The sequence below is a fragment of the Malurus melanocephalus genome, unplaced genomic scaffold (assembly GCF_030028575.1).
Source record: "Malurus melanocephalus ecotype Western Australia unplaced genomic scaffold, MMel_1.1 scaffold_169, whole genome shotgun sequence".
NCBI classification, from domain to species: Eukaryota; Metazoa; Chordata; class Aves; order Passeriformes; family Maluridae; genus Malurus; species Malurus melanocephalus.
In genome coordinates this window covers 146,055-160,507 of record NW_026623401.1, presented here as the reverse complement: position 1 = coordinate 160,507, position 14,453 = coordinate 146,055, and the positions used below count along the sequence as shown (strand labels likewise).

The following is a 14,453-nucleotide window of genomic DNA, read 5'->3' as shown; positions in this document are numbered from 1 at the left end:
CCTATTTCTGGTGAATATTTTAACCAATTAGCTCATCCAAACCATTAGGTCAGTGAAGAACCAATTAGGCATCTCTTGTTTTTCTTACAGCATGCAGCAAAAATTTCCCCTGYTCCTCACACTCTTCCTTACCACAGCTATTTTTGCCTTTGGAAAGAAACATGGGATTATTGGAAATCTTTGGAAATAAAAATGGGATTATTGAGAATCTTTGGGAATGGGCCCATTCCGTCATACCTGAGGTGATTCTCATGTTGTGAAGTGCAAATTTCATTTTAGTCCAAGCCTCTCTCTCTAAAATATTCCCTTCAGTGTTTAAAAAGCTGCACTTGGTGATGATGATGGGAGGATGAGCCTCAATTTCTCAATCAGCTGCATTTCCTTAAGAAGCATCACTGTCCCAACTCCGTAATCCCAGAAAATTCCCAAAGATCCTGAGATGTCTGTGCCTGAATGGGAGTTTTCTGMGAGGGGCTTTTTCTCCAGGCAGCAAGAGGTATTTCACTGCAGAAAGATTGTGTGGCTATTTTTAGCCCTGGGTACTGGTGAGGTGGAACAGAATATTTTTAGAGCTGCAGAAAATGCAGCCACTCAAGCTGGGTATTTTTTTTTTTTTTCCGCTCTGGTGCTGGAGGGGTTTTCCAAAATAAAGAGCAGAATGAGTAGAAAATGTATTTTCTACTGATAACCCCCCCAACTTAATAATTAATAATAATAATAATAATAATAATAATATAATAAAATAAAATAATTTTCATTTGTTAAACAGGTGATCCACTGTGCATATATACATATATTTGTACACACACACATATATATATATATATACCTTGTGTCTATAGATATATTCCTATAATATTTTAAGTGTTTTGGCCCTGTAAATGCCATATATTGAAATAGTTTTCACTYAAATTTTGTAAATTTTTAATGTCAGTGCAATACTTTGAGAAAATCCACTGCCAGCAAGGCATGTTTGTGTCCCTCAGTTAATCTGTGCYAGTCCCAGGAGCTGTTTGGGTCATTCCTGGAGTGAGGTAAGGCTGGAATAATTCAGGAAATGGTGGGGAGAAAGAATTATGAAAAGAAGAGCTTGGGAGAAGAAACTCTTAACTTTTTAGGCATTTTGGGGTGTGTTGGGGACCTACAGAGCTGGCAAACACTCTTGGGTCTTCCAAGCCCTCTTCCATGCACAAAGAAGTTACAATATTTAATAAATCCTGGGGGAAAAATAAATCAACAAATCCAACCCCCAAAACCATGCCTGGCATCTTCCTGCAGAATGTCCACATTAACTCTGTTGTCCTGGCTCAATTCCAGCTTTATTGGATTATAAATTCTGTTTTCATCCCCTTGGTTTGCAATTGCAGATCTATTTTTACCTTTCTTTTGTTCAGTTAGAATCGTCGTTTGCAGGGCAGGGTTGTGTTTGTAGCCCTCAGGATGATTTTATTGTCTACAACGATAGATTTGCGTGTTTCTGGTTTTAATCATCCTCCAGAACTTTGAAAAGTAAATTATGTGCTTGACTTGCCAGGATCTTTTTGGTGTTTCARATACAGCAGATGAATTAATAGAGACCTGACAGCTTTTCTGCACTCTTAAATTCYACATTTTCACTGATTCTACCAATATGCTAATTCAAACCCCACTTTTCTTGTCACTGTTTAGTAAAAATAAGTCTGAGCAGAGGAAAAAGGATTGAATTTGAACCTTTGGTCCAAACCATGTCACAATTTTCCTGCACTCCCAGTTCCTCCTGTTTGCCCATTTCCCTCCTGGATTACCAAAACCAAATCAGGTGCAAAGATGGGCAGGGGAAAGGGAAAAGCTTGGGAAATTCAGGATTTTGGGAGCTGCTGGCTGGCTTTTCTGTGTTACTAAGCTTGAAATGAAGGYATTAGTTAAACATTCAGCAGTTTTTAATTAAAGGTGCTGGAGTTCACAATGAAAGTTCACAGAAACCTTCCAGAACTTCTCTAATACAACCAAAGCTGGCAATTTCCAGGCTAAAACAGATACTACCTGGGAGAAAAATCAAACCAGCAGATCAGGCCACAGAAAAGTAGGAAATAATAACTGGAATTCCCTCATTTCTTTGSAGTGCAGAGCTTGGCCCATTCAGCTTTTGTTAATTAGAGGTTGTAATTGTGATTTTTCCATTTATAGCTCTAAAGAGGTGTCAAATTCTATGGAAGAGCACGTGGGAAAGCAGTTTTCATTGTCCATTGTGTCTGTGTTTCCTGTCTGGGAGGAAACGAATGCATTCAAAATCTTAACCAATTATTTATAAAACTTCACGCTTTTCCAAAGATCCCGAAACAGCAACTTTCTGTTCCCTGCTCCTGCTCATCCAGCTGGGGAGAAGCTGCCAATAATGGAATCAATGAAGGATTTCGGTGCACTGTTGTGCAGGGGAGACAGAAATGGGATTTTTGTAATATTGCTCCTCAGTCAGTGCCTTTGCCATTGTTGGTTCCAGCCCACGCCGTTTTCAAGAAAATATCTGAAATCTCAGCCTGGAATATTCACTCAGCTGTCACTCAGGGATGAGTCAAGGAGTGCGTTGTAGTAAACCAAAAAGTGGTAAACTTAACAAGTTATGCTCAGTGCATAGTATTTATTCAGAATCCTATAAAATTATTAGGAATAATGAGGTGGAATGAAAAGCTGCTTATTGCACTTCAGTGTGTGTTGGTGAGTGTGTGGAGCACTTCTCTGGRGAGATGATGCTTTCTTTTAATTTATTATTTTAAAAAAACCCTTTTTCATTGCTGCAGTGGCCCTGGGAAGGGCTGTGTTTTAGCTAAAAGCACTATTTCAGAGATATTTAATGCTGATTTAATTTCCAGCAGGAGCATTTACTCTGGAGCAGCATTTGGCTGSTTCTGGGGCACAGAGTGGAAGGGCTTTCACATCAGATTTTATGATTGCAGATCTCACCAGCTCTTGGCTTATTACAGATGTATTATTATAGCTTATTACAGATATATTTGGTGCCTTTAAGTCCATAAAATACCAAACTGAAATGTGAGATGTTCCATGTGCTGGGCCTCAGCCCCTCTGTGAACTTTTACAGATCTGATGCATCGAGGGAAATAAAAAAGCGATTGATGAGAAGTCCCAAGATATATTTTTATTTGATATCAGAGCACATTTGCCATTAAATTACAGCAATAAAAAGCCTTGATTTGCCTCAGCTTTGCTCTTATCTGCATCCCTGTTTTAATGTCCGTTTTATAGGCAAATAAAGTTAGTTCATTGTATTTTTATTTACAGGAGGGCCCCAATGGCAACTTTCTCATTGGCTCTAAAGCTGTTCAGAGGAGCAGATGTGTCTCATTCTGCTGGGCTGGCCATAAAATCCTGTGTTTTATATATTAGCCACTTGATTTAATTACTGAAAGATTGTCTTGGCTGCTTTTGATGCTCTCTGTTCTCTTGCAGCCTCCGATAACAGTCAGAGATTCCGAGAGACCTGCTTTGCCTTCGCCCTGACGCCGCAGCAAGTGCAGCAAATCAGCAGTTCCATGTGAGTGTGAGCTCCAGCAGTCCTTAAATCCCAAAAAAATCACTATAAATCACAACAAGGAGCCAGAGGAATTMTTTTTCCCCTGGTATGGGGGGCAGGAGGAGAGGATTCAACCCCACCTCTGAGTTGTGGCTGGGTTTCTCTGGCATTGAGTTCTCCACAAATCCACAGCTCTGCTTCCTGCATCCCTTCCTCGCCGCTGACTTCTCTGTTAATTCTCCATAAAGTTGGTGCTTTATAGGCACCCATCAAAACTTTCTTCTTAGTGCACAGAAATTAGGGGAAATTTTAGGAAATTATACAGGTCAGATGAGAATTCATCTCTTTACCTTGAAAAATAAAAGCTATTTCTTTTAATACATCTTGAGAGTGGTGGTTTGAGTAGAAGCAGCAAAGTGTGGGGTACATTATATATACCAGAAAGTATTTGACTTTTTTTTGGTGTAAAAAAAAGTRTTTTTCATAAGTGGAACTTGCTGCAAACTCTGTAGGAATCCATGTTGCAATATTGAGGAATCTTTGGTGAGAAGCACTGTGTTTTACCCCGTGTTCTGTCATTTCTAGGGATATTTCCGGGACCAAATGTGACTTCACAGTACAGGTCCAGCTAAGGTAAGTATTTATTGCCTGTGGTGCTGTTGGTTTTTAGGATTTATCAGCCRTAGCCAGCCCAGCAGGTTGGGAATTCCTGTATGGTTGATTTTCTTGTTGGGGAATCCTCTTTCCTGTAACTCCACATGTGCCCAGACCTTCAAAATCTCTGAGCAGGGAGAGTTGTTTTTCCTAGCAGGGGTGCCAAGTACAGTATTGCATGGGCATTCCAAGGTCTGGGCACTGGGAGGCAGCACTTTGGGAATCACCAAATTTGGTCTGGTTAATGTAGAGTGATCGTAAGTGCATTGTTATTATAGATGTTATATATAATATATTCATTTATATATTACTAATCATAATATTATATATTATATATGCTATTTTAACACTATTATATTATTATATTATATACATTATTATTAATATCATCTATTATGTGCATTATATGTATGATGTATCAGTGTAACATMATAATATAAATACTGTATGCATCAATGTTTATATAAAGTGTTCCATGTATTATATATTGTATTACTGTGATATATATCAGTATTTATATATTATATCTATCATATATGTTATATGTAATATATATTATGGTGTAATTAAAGTATTATATATATATTATTTACAATATAATATATAATATATGAATATTATAGATATTATCCTGTGTATCAGCCAGGTGGGGTGGGATGGAGCAAGGGATGAGGAGGGAATGAAGGGAGGCAGGGACAGCTGCCCCTCTTTGTGAGCAGCAGGGGGATTATCCCGACCCRGATGGGACCTGGCCATGGATGGGACAGGTCCTGGAAGGGACCCAGGGCAGCTGAGAGACTCCTGCTGCTCCTTGGGCTGCCCATTGTCCATGAGCTCGGCCTGGGAGCAGGAAGGGCGGGTCCTGCTGGGGGTCCAGCAGCAAAAACGCCTCTTTGAGCTCCAGAAAATAAATAAATTCAACATCAGAGGCCTGAGGGTTCCGTGGCTGTGCTCAGCAGCTGCTTGGTCTGCTGAAACTGCAGCTGGGACAGGACAAAATGCTGTCATTTGTGACACCTCGGGCTTGGGTGGAGAGGTGAGACTGGAGGAAAGGCGGGGGAGAAACTGGGATTGTCTGCTGTAACAAAAACCTGCCTGGGGGAATGAGGAATTCCAGGGATCCAAGGAGGAACCGCTGTCGTTTTGGGGGGCTTTCTTGCTGAATGACATCACTTGAGGACTGTGTTGAGCAGGATTTGTCACGGTGTCATAGCTCAGTGAGAAAACACTTCTAGGAAGGGATGAGATCACTTTGGAAGTGAAAAATGATGGCAGCTCTTTGCTTTTAGGTTTTGTTTGTCAGAAACCAGTTGTCCACAAGAAGATCACTTCCCACCCAATCTGTGTGTGAAAGTAAACGGGAAACCCTGCAGCCTTCCAGTAAGTAAGATGTGTRAYGTTTGATTCWCATTTTGGGATGGCAGGATTAGGARTTGGCTGCCAGAAGTCAATTTATCCCTGCCTTTGTTTTCACATCCTGGGAGCGTTGGAGTGAATAGAAAGATCAAGTYWGTTGTTTTAGCTGGTAGATCCAGAAAATGAATTCCCAAAAAACGTTACAGGGAATTTTGGTGTCTGTCCAACACCAGCTGCCAGTCCTGAGGCAGCGCGGGGGCTGGGGTGGGCAGTGGGAGCCAGGCAGGCTCCAGTGCAGCAGTTGGATTTATCAGGAAAAATTCCTTCCCTGGGAGGGTGGTCAAGTATTGAAACAGCTTCCCCAGGGAAGTGTGGGATCACCATCCCTGGAAGGGATCAAAAGTGAGTTGGGATTTAGGTGGCAAATTCAGTCATGATCTTTGAGGTCTTCTCCAAGCTCAATGGTTCGGTGATTCCATGAGTACAGAAGTTAGAAACCCATTCAAAGATCACATATTTAGTAATATTAACATGAGCAGAGGAAAAAGGATTGAATTTTGGAACCTCCAGTCCAAAGTTTAGATTTTTTGTTTGGTTTTGCTGAGACGGGAGAGGTGGCAAAGTTTCCATGGGCAGGGTTAGGATTTTGGGTTCCTGTAAGGAGAAGGAGCTTGTGAAATGCTYGATATTTTATTGTCTGATCCTTCTCTCCTGGAATTAACCATGGAGCCCTGCCCAGGTGTGTTGTGCTGTGGTGGGAGGGGCGGGAGGCAAAATCCCCGTTCAGTTCCTTTTCCTCAGAGGTGAAATCTCTGGGTTTTTAGGGCTACCTGCCACCAACCAAAAACGGCGTGGAACCAAAGCGCCCCAGCCGACCAATCAACATTACCTCACTCGTCCGCCTGTCCACCACGGTCCCCAACACCATCGTCGTGTCCTGGACTGCAGAGATCGGCAGGGTGAGTGACCTTCATCCTGAGCTTTGTTTTCACATTCTGGGGGCATTGGAGTGAATAGAAAAGATGAAGTAAATCAGTAGATCCTGAACATGAATTCCCAAAAGATGTGACAGGAGATTTTGGTGTCTGACCAACACCAGCTGACAGTCCTGGGGCATCTCTTCTGGCATCTCCTCTATCCCTTTGGGAGATAAACAGGTTTAACTGTGCAGGAAATCCCTGCTGGGATGGCTGCAGAGCATTCCCTGTTTGCTGGAATTCCCTGGAACTGGGTGGATGGGATGTGCTCCCTGCGATCCTGCACGTTTGGGGTGGGATCTCTCCCTCCTCACCCCCGCCCCTCTCTGTGACTCAGGGAGGGCTGGGATAAAGAGATCAAGGCATCCTCAAAACGTTTTGTTTGTTGATTTGGCCAAGCCTCAGACTTTGAAGCTCTTCCTGACTGCAGGGGCTGACAAACCTTGGATTGGCTTGGGCTTATGTGGGGTGAGAGACACTCAGCACAGAGCCGCCCTTTAGAGCCGGGAGTGTGGACACAAAACACCACAACCCAGCTCATTTCAGTCCCTTTTTTACACTCCTTTTCTTGGCCAAACTTCAGACTTCGAAGCTCTTCCTCACTGCAAGAACTGACAAACCTTGGCTTGGCTTGGATTTGGATGAAGTGGGTGACACCTGGCACAGAGGGGCCCTTTAGAGCTGAGCATGGACCCAAAACACCACAACCCAGCTGATTTCATTCCCTTTTTTACATTGCTCTTCTCCCAACTGCTCTCCTCATCCTTCTGATTTCAAACATCGTCATTTTATCCCTGTTTTGTGTCTGTGGAGAGAACGCTACAAGCGGTGTTAGGAAATCGCTGATGTTCCTCTGGACTCATTAAATCTGGAACATGCTRCAAAAAGTGACTTCAGTAAACCAGTCCCCAAATCACTGAGCTGCTCTCGGGGCTGGCTGCAAAGCTGCTGGTTGAGCATTCCAGAGGCGCTGGGTGCCACAGCCCCATCCTGTTTTCAGAAGTGCCCGGAATTGTCCCAAGGTGAAGCTTTGTCCAAGAATTTGTCAGAGTGCACAGCCCAGGATTCCTGATCCAGTGTGGAAAAATGCTCACACCTGAGCCGGGCACAGTGGGCAGTGCTGAACTGTCAGGGTGGTGTTTGGTGCTGGAGTTCTTGTGGAGCGGAAGACAATCCCCATTCAGATGATGGGATAAAGGATGGCTCAGTGATCCTTACTAAAAATCCCCTTTTATCTAATGAGAAAGAGCTGCAGGTATTAGAAGTGAGCAGTTAAAAACCAGCCTGCTTTGGTTAAAAACCTGCTTTGGTTAAAAACCTGCTTTAGTTAAAAACCTGCTTTGGTTTACGCTGCCAAAGTGGCTCTGTGCAGGTGGGTGGATCCTGGATATTTTTCTGGGTGGATTCTGGATATTTTTTTGCTCTGAGGGATTCAGAACTCAGGATTTAAGGATGAGAAGTGCCCCAAGTTTGTGTTAGTCCCTTGTGCACTGGCTGGCTCTCAGCCTTCACAGATATTTCAGTTATAAAGGACATTTTGTGTAACTYCTGGCTTTGATAAGTGTTAGATCCCAGAAGGGTCTGAGGTTGGACAGGATTGGAGCAGCCTGCCCTGTGGAAGGTGTCCCTGTTCATGGCAGGGATGGAATGGGATGAGCTTTAAGGTCCCTTCACCCCCAAACCATCCTGTGATTCTATGATTATGATGAGACACAATGCTTCCCGAAATGGCTCTTTGGGGCTTTCACAGCAAAATAAAGTGAATTATTTCGTATTGGCTGTGCCCATGCAACCCAGACTCTGAGTTCCCCTCTCCCCCTTCCCCTGAGGATCAGTTGCAGGTCCCGGCTGGTGCTCCCTACCTTTGCTGGAGCCCTCCCTGTGATYTCTCCACAATCTGTTCCAAGAGCCTTCTGTACAAGATGCCTTGGGCGAGTTCCTGCCTTTGTAGACTCAAGCTGTCGGTAAATAATTTCCCAGCGTTAATTAGCATTTTTCTAACTTCTCTCCTAATTGAGGCATTAAACAAACAAGTTAAGGCAGTAGTGGTTTTTAACGATGTGAGAAGCATTCATTGTGAGGATAAAATATTTCAAACGTGGCGTTTCTGATGCTGTTTCAATTTGTGTGATTTGGTGGTGAGATATGTTACTGAAATCCTGCCTTTGGATGCTGGCGGCATCCTAAATAAAGGATGGGAGATGTCACAGTTACATGGATTTTTTTTAAAGTGGAAAYGTGTGGCAGTTGCTGGGGAAAGCCTTTCATTTCTCAGTTTAAATTATATGAATGCAGCTACAGGTTCTGCCAATGTTTAAATCTGAAAAGAATTGATGTACCCTAATGAGAGAACACAAATCTGGTCCTTGCCATTCTGAGGGGTTGAGAGGTGGTGCCACAGAATCCCATTTTCAGAAAGGTGTTTATAACCTGGTTTTGTGGAGGTTGTAAGAAAAACGAGAGCTTTGGAAATAGAGGAAGCAGGAAAAGCTMATTCCATGAGGGAAGTCTCTGGGACCTGGCAGAGTTGGGTTCTGCCTCTGGCCTGCCTGGGAGCCAAAGGATTTTCTGTGGAGGCTGAAGGGAGCATCCATSGCTTTCCCTGACCTTGAGAAGGGACATTGGCATGGTCAGGTCTGCGACTGGGATCTGGGAAGGGATCCAGACTCCTGGACAGGGAATGGAGACCTTGGGCTGGGACCCCAGAGCACATCTTACCCCATTCAACCCTTGAACCCCTTAATTGCCTTTTTCCTGTCCTGCTTTAGTGGTGAAGTTCATATTTCAGAGACAGTTAAGTGCAGGGAGAGAAGATAAAGATGACCAGGGCTTCCAGATACTGCAGATGGTGCATCTTTTGAAGAGGCATCGCTGTTTGTTTTCCTATTTTGAAACCAAAATGAGCTTTTATTAGGGGAAAAAAAAAGAAAAAAATGTTTTGATCCTATTTGACCTGACAGCTTTCCTTAAATGCACTGACTCAAAGGCAATACTTAACATTATTCATGTAGAATTCAATGCATTGACACAAATGCAGTACAGAGCATTATCCATATAAAATTCAGKGCTCTGACACAAGTGCAGTATTGAACATTTTCCAGGTAAAACTGAACATTTCCCATGTAAAATTCAGTGCACTGATGCAAGTGCAGTACATGGTATAATTATAAAATATTTATATTATCCATATAAACTCAATGCACTAGCACAAGAAACGCCGAACATTATCCATGTAAAATCCAGTTCACTGACACACGGGCAGTATGTTATCCATGTGAAATTACCCTGTTTGCTGGGGTAGGCTGCATGTCCTGGAACAGCTGTAGAGCTTGCAGAAGTGTCCTGAGTGCTGTTTTTAAGGTTTGGTTTGCAGCTCAGTCTCAGTGGAGCCTGAAGTCACTTTTGTCACCTGTGACCCCCAGCTCTGTGAACTTCCTGGAGGCTTTCTCCGAGTGCTTTGCCACATTAGGAACAGGGTGCCCTTTGGTCCCAAGCAAACCCTATGGGGGCAGTGCAGGCTGCCCTTGCTGTAGACAGCTCTGCTCTGATGCTGTGTGCTGTTTTCCAGAACTATTCCATGGCTGTGTACCTGGTGAAGCAGCTCTCCTCCACCGTGCTCCTGCAGCGGTTGCGGGCCAAGGGCATCCGGAACCCGGATCACTCCAGAGCGCTGAGTACGTGTCTGCTGTGCTGGTCTAAAAAGGAAAAACAGCTTTTTGTCGAGGCAGGTTGGGAATTAGGGCTGTGCTAACCGAGCTCTGGACTTCCTACAGCCCGCTGGGGTTTGGGAAYACGATAGTGGGATAGTGGTGCTCTTTGTATTCGGCTCCAGCTCGGAGACTCAGAGCCTTTGTTTGCGCTCGGAGCCGGTCCAGGAACCCTGTTGACACTGTCAGGGGGAAATGCAAGAGGATCTCTTTGAGCTCAGCCCTGCTGGCTGTGGCTCTGCAGAATGGCACCGCTGTGTTTGGACAGGGGGGTGGCCAGCCAGCACCTCGGGCTGGCCGCGCTGCCCGCTCCGGACCCGGCGGCTGGGCAGGGGCAGCTCCATGGGCACTGTCTGTGTTCCTTTGGCACCAAGCTGGGACTGACTGACCAGCACCGAGCTGCTGCCAGCCCCCTCCCCACCCCAGGATGAGATTTGCTGCCTCACTGTCTCCTCTGACAATGAGCTGGTGGATTTGTGCCATAAGAATGCTGGCAAAAGCGACCGCGAGTTTGGATTTCAGGGAGAGGGGGGAAATGGCAGCACCTGATCACTGTGGTCCCCTTTAATGCTCACACGAGGGGCTGTCCCTTCTCCAGAGGGGGAGAAATGAGGCCAGTAGGGAATGACAGTACTGGACATTAATTTGTGCCAGTGATTGGGTGATTTAAATACATAAAAAGCTGACCTAGAGTTATAGGTGGCAGCTGCTCTGTGTGTACGAGGCGAGAGGGAAGGTCTAGCTTCAGTTCTTAGAGCAGGAATAAAATGGGCCTGAATTGCTCTTTTTACCAGGCCTTTTAAAACAGGCCCTGTAAATAAAAACAGAGGATGAGAGACCCCAGAAGTGAAAGACTTCGAGATTTCATTGCAGTTATTTAAACCTSAGATTTTTCCCAGGGTACTTCTGACTTCCTCTCGCTCAATTTGCTTTTCAGTTGTAAATCAGAGGGTTGCTTAGTGAGGGTTTGGGGGTTTATAGTGGGGCTTGTCCATATGAGAGCTGTGAACAAGTTTAACAACTTCAGCTTGAAGTCAGAAGTGAAATTAATGTGGCTCATGTGCTGGTAGGTAATAAATAATTGTCTAAAGTTGAGGCATCTCTGGATAAATACATTTTGTAGGGGTCTTGAATTCAAAATTCACCACAMCATTTCAGACTTGTTTTATTTCTTTATCATTCAGTTCATGTTTAAAATAAACCTAAAATGAACATTTTTTTTTCTTTCAAATACCAGTTAAAGAGAAACTAACTGCAGATCCAGACAGTGAAATTGCAACCACCAGCTTAAGAGTGTCCCTTCTTTGTCCGGTGAGTTGGTTTTTATTCCCTCAGAACTGATTCTGGTTGAAATGGGGCTACTGTGGGGTGTGKGGGGGAGAGGTTAYCTTGTSTTCACCTSRTTTGGYTCTGGGGGGATGGAGAGCAGCTGAAATTCTCTGTCACTGTCCTGAAAAGCTTGTGATAACCCCCTGGGACAATGAGTATTCCATTAGCTCGGAAATTGTACTCAGAATATGTGTAAGCACACATTTCAGTCTGTCACTGGGTCAACTGGGTGTGCAGGGTGGGCTGGGGTTGATAAAAATCTCTCTCGGGGGGAGAAGGGGGTGAGTCTGAGTGTTCAGAGCAGTACCTTGGACCTGAAACTGGTGAGGTGCAAATGCTCTCTTGGAGTATTTAATAATCTTAATTAAAAACCAAAGCAGTTGTCCTGGAGCGCATCCAACAAAATGTTTTGATCCAATTTGAAGGGAGAGAAAAGAATTCCAGTGAACATGGAAGTGGCAGAGACGTATTTTGACCTAATAATGTTTYTTTAACCAAATTTATTACCTGTGTTGGTGTAATCAGTAATAAATGTCCCATATRAACATGATGTGCACTCCTTTCAGTCCTTGGGACTCATTTCAAGTGCAGGGCACCTTCAGAGCCCTCAAGGTTCTGTTTTTATTGACAGAGCTCCTGTATTGCAGCACAGCTACTGAAATTCGCATGGAGATTAAGGCTCGAGCTCTGACACAAAATTCTCAGTTCTGAAATTTAAACAAGAAAACTTGACTTCATTCCTGCAAAATTTAAATTAATTTTTCAAGTTACTTAATGTGTTCTTGAAGTATAAAAAGATAAACTTCCAGAGGTGTAGGCTTTGCTTCACAAAAAGCACAATGAACTGTGTGGTTACTTGAGATGTATAGATATTTATATATAAAATGTTCCTGCGAATCTTTAAATGTGATATTTCAATCTTCAGTCTCATTCCTTTCTCCACATCAACATTGATTCTAGCTAAGGAAGGTAAGGAATGTATAAGGAAGAGAAAATGAATCTGTAGGAGAGATACAGGGCTGGCAGTTCCCAAATATAATCCTSATCTGCAGAGTTAAAACCTTGTAATTGATCATCTCAGGAACCTGTAACTTCTGTGCCACATTTTGGAACCCTGAAGCATTTGTTTATTATTTTAAATTAATCTTGGTGCACCTGTGGAATTACAGATTTTTGCTTTGGTTTCTTTAATTTGTCAAAGTGTTGTTCCACAGATTGTTCTGTGGGAATTTTCCATTTGTCCTGATTGCCTCCATCACTGATAAAATCCTGCGGTGCTTTCAGGTTCCCTTTTTTTCCCAYTTTTTCCTCCTTCAGTGCTGCCTGATTTCCCTGTCCCTCTGGGAATAATCCATGCCAGGCTCACTGGGACAGGGACTGCACCTTTGAACAGGAAGCTTTTTCCCTTGGTCCATGCTGGCTTCAGCTCTGAATGGAATTCTATTTCCAGCTCTGCATTTTCACTTGCAAATTTATTTGCAAGCCTTTGGCTCAGGAAGCATTTTTTGTCTGCATTTTGTGGTTATTTTTTAATGTTTAAATGCTCTGAAGGTGCACCCTGACAATGCTGATTTGATCTCCAGCAGCAAAATGGAAAATTAAAGGATTTAGCATCRTTCTGGGAATGGGAAGGTGCTGCTCTCCCTGATTCTCCATCTGAATATCCAGGGAAATAAAAGAAGGTGCTGGGTTTAGCCTTTACAATCTTAATTTTACCCTCCAAGCTGCTCAGAGCTTCCTTGGAGTTTTCTTTTGGGTTATTTCTGGGCTTTTTTTAGCACAGAGGCCTCTGAGACCAGGGATAGAAAATTCCCTTTGGCTGTTCCTGAATCCCTGCAGGATGCAGCGGGCAGAGGGGCTGCTCTGAGCCTGCAGCGCAGGAACACACTCGAATTCATGTTCTTTTTTTCCCCTGGAAGTCCAAATAAATAAATCCCCAGGCTCTGCAGCTGGACCAAATATTTAACTGAAGAAAAATTCCAAATCCAGGGGTTTGCTGCAAGTTTTGCAGCTTTGTTTACAAATCCCAAACCACTGAGTTTTTTTAGCAGGAAAAGATAGAAATGTTTTGTGTGCTCGTAAAAGAAATTAATGCAGGGTTTTGTTGGCTGCCAGCAGGCAGAAATCAATCACAGTGCTGGGAAATGCAGCTTTTCCAAAGTTGGGATGCATCCCTGCTTTTTTTGGTCACTTCTGGCACAGCTTGGCTTTTGTGGCAGAGCTGGTCCAGGAGGTTTAGGGCCAAAAATGGGGAAAGAGTATCAACTTGTCACCACTGAGCGTGGTTAAATCCCATTGCAGGGAAGGCACGGGCATGGGTTGTATTCCAGAACCTTGGGAAAATCTTCCTGGCTTTTAAATCTGCTTTTTCCCCTCGGGAGATGGGTTTTTATGTCCTTCCTGCAGCACCTGGCTTCCACCTTCCTCATTTTTCTTTTTAAGCATCCAAGCTTTCCCTCTGCTGCTCTCTGAGCTGTGGGACTGGGCCCAAAAGGCAAACTCSCACCATCTGGGAGCTCAGAATTCCTACCAGGCATGGATCAGAGGGCCTGGGATTGGTTTTGGGATGGGAATAACACTCTTGGTCATGGATTTGGGATGGGGGTGCCAAACCCACAGCACACAGAGCATCTTCTGCTTGGGCCGGGGCTCTACTGCTGGCCTGGGGCTCTCCAGGGAATTCTCTGTCCTTTCCCATCTGCTGGGGACATGGTGACAGCGAGAGGGACAGAAAATCAGTGGGACCATGCTGGATTTGCTGGGAATGGGGTGGCGGGATTGCTGTTCACAGGGAATAAAAAAAAAACAGAAACATCATCGTGATGGAGGCAGCAGTGGCCTGTGAGTGGAGCCTTTGTTCGTGATGCTGGTTTTGGTTTGGGATATTGTGGTGCCATCCTGTGGCATTGCCCTCGTACTGCT

General features: G+C 44.0%; 1 protein-coding gene across 3 annotated transcripts in view; it reads left to right on the top strand.

The window, feature by feature from the left end:
• PIAS1 (protein inhibitor of activated STAT 1) overlaps window positions 1-14,453 on the top strand; it is a 48,952-nt gene that overhangs the window by 28,545 nt on the left and 5,954 nt on the right. For all 3 annotated transcript variants that reach the window (XM_057372280.1, XM_057372279.1, XM_057372281.1), the window contains exons 3-8: window positions 3,445-3,529; window positions 4,094-4,141; window positions 5,452-5,542; window positions 6,343-6,477; window positions 10,064-10,169; window positions 11,440-11,513. In XM_057372280.1, coding sequence (XP_057228263.1) covers window positions 3,445-3,529; window positions 4,094-4,141; window positions 5,452-5,542; window positions 6,343-6,477; window positions 10,064-10,169; window positions 11,440-11,513 — 539 coding nt within the window. The remainder of the gene's footprint in view (window positions 1-3,444; window positions 3,530-4,093; window positions 4,142-5,451; window positions 5,543-6,342; window positions 6,478-10,063; window positions 10,170-11,439; window positions 11,514-14,453) is intronic.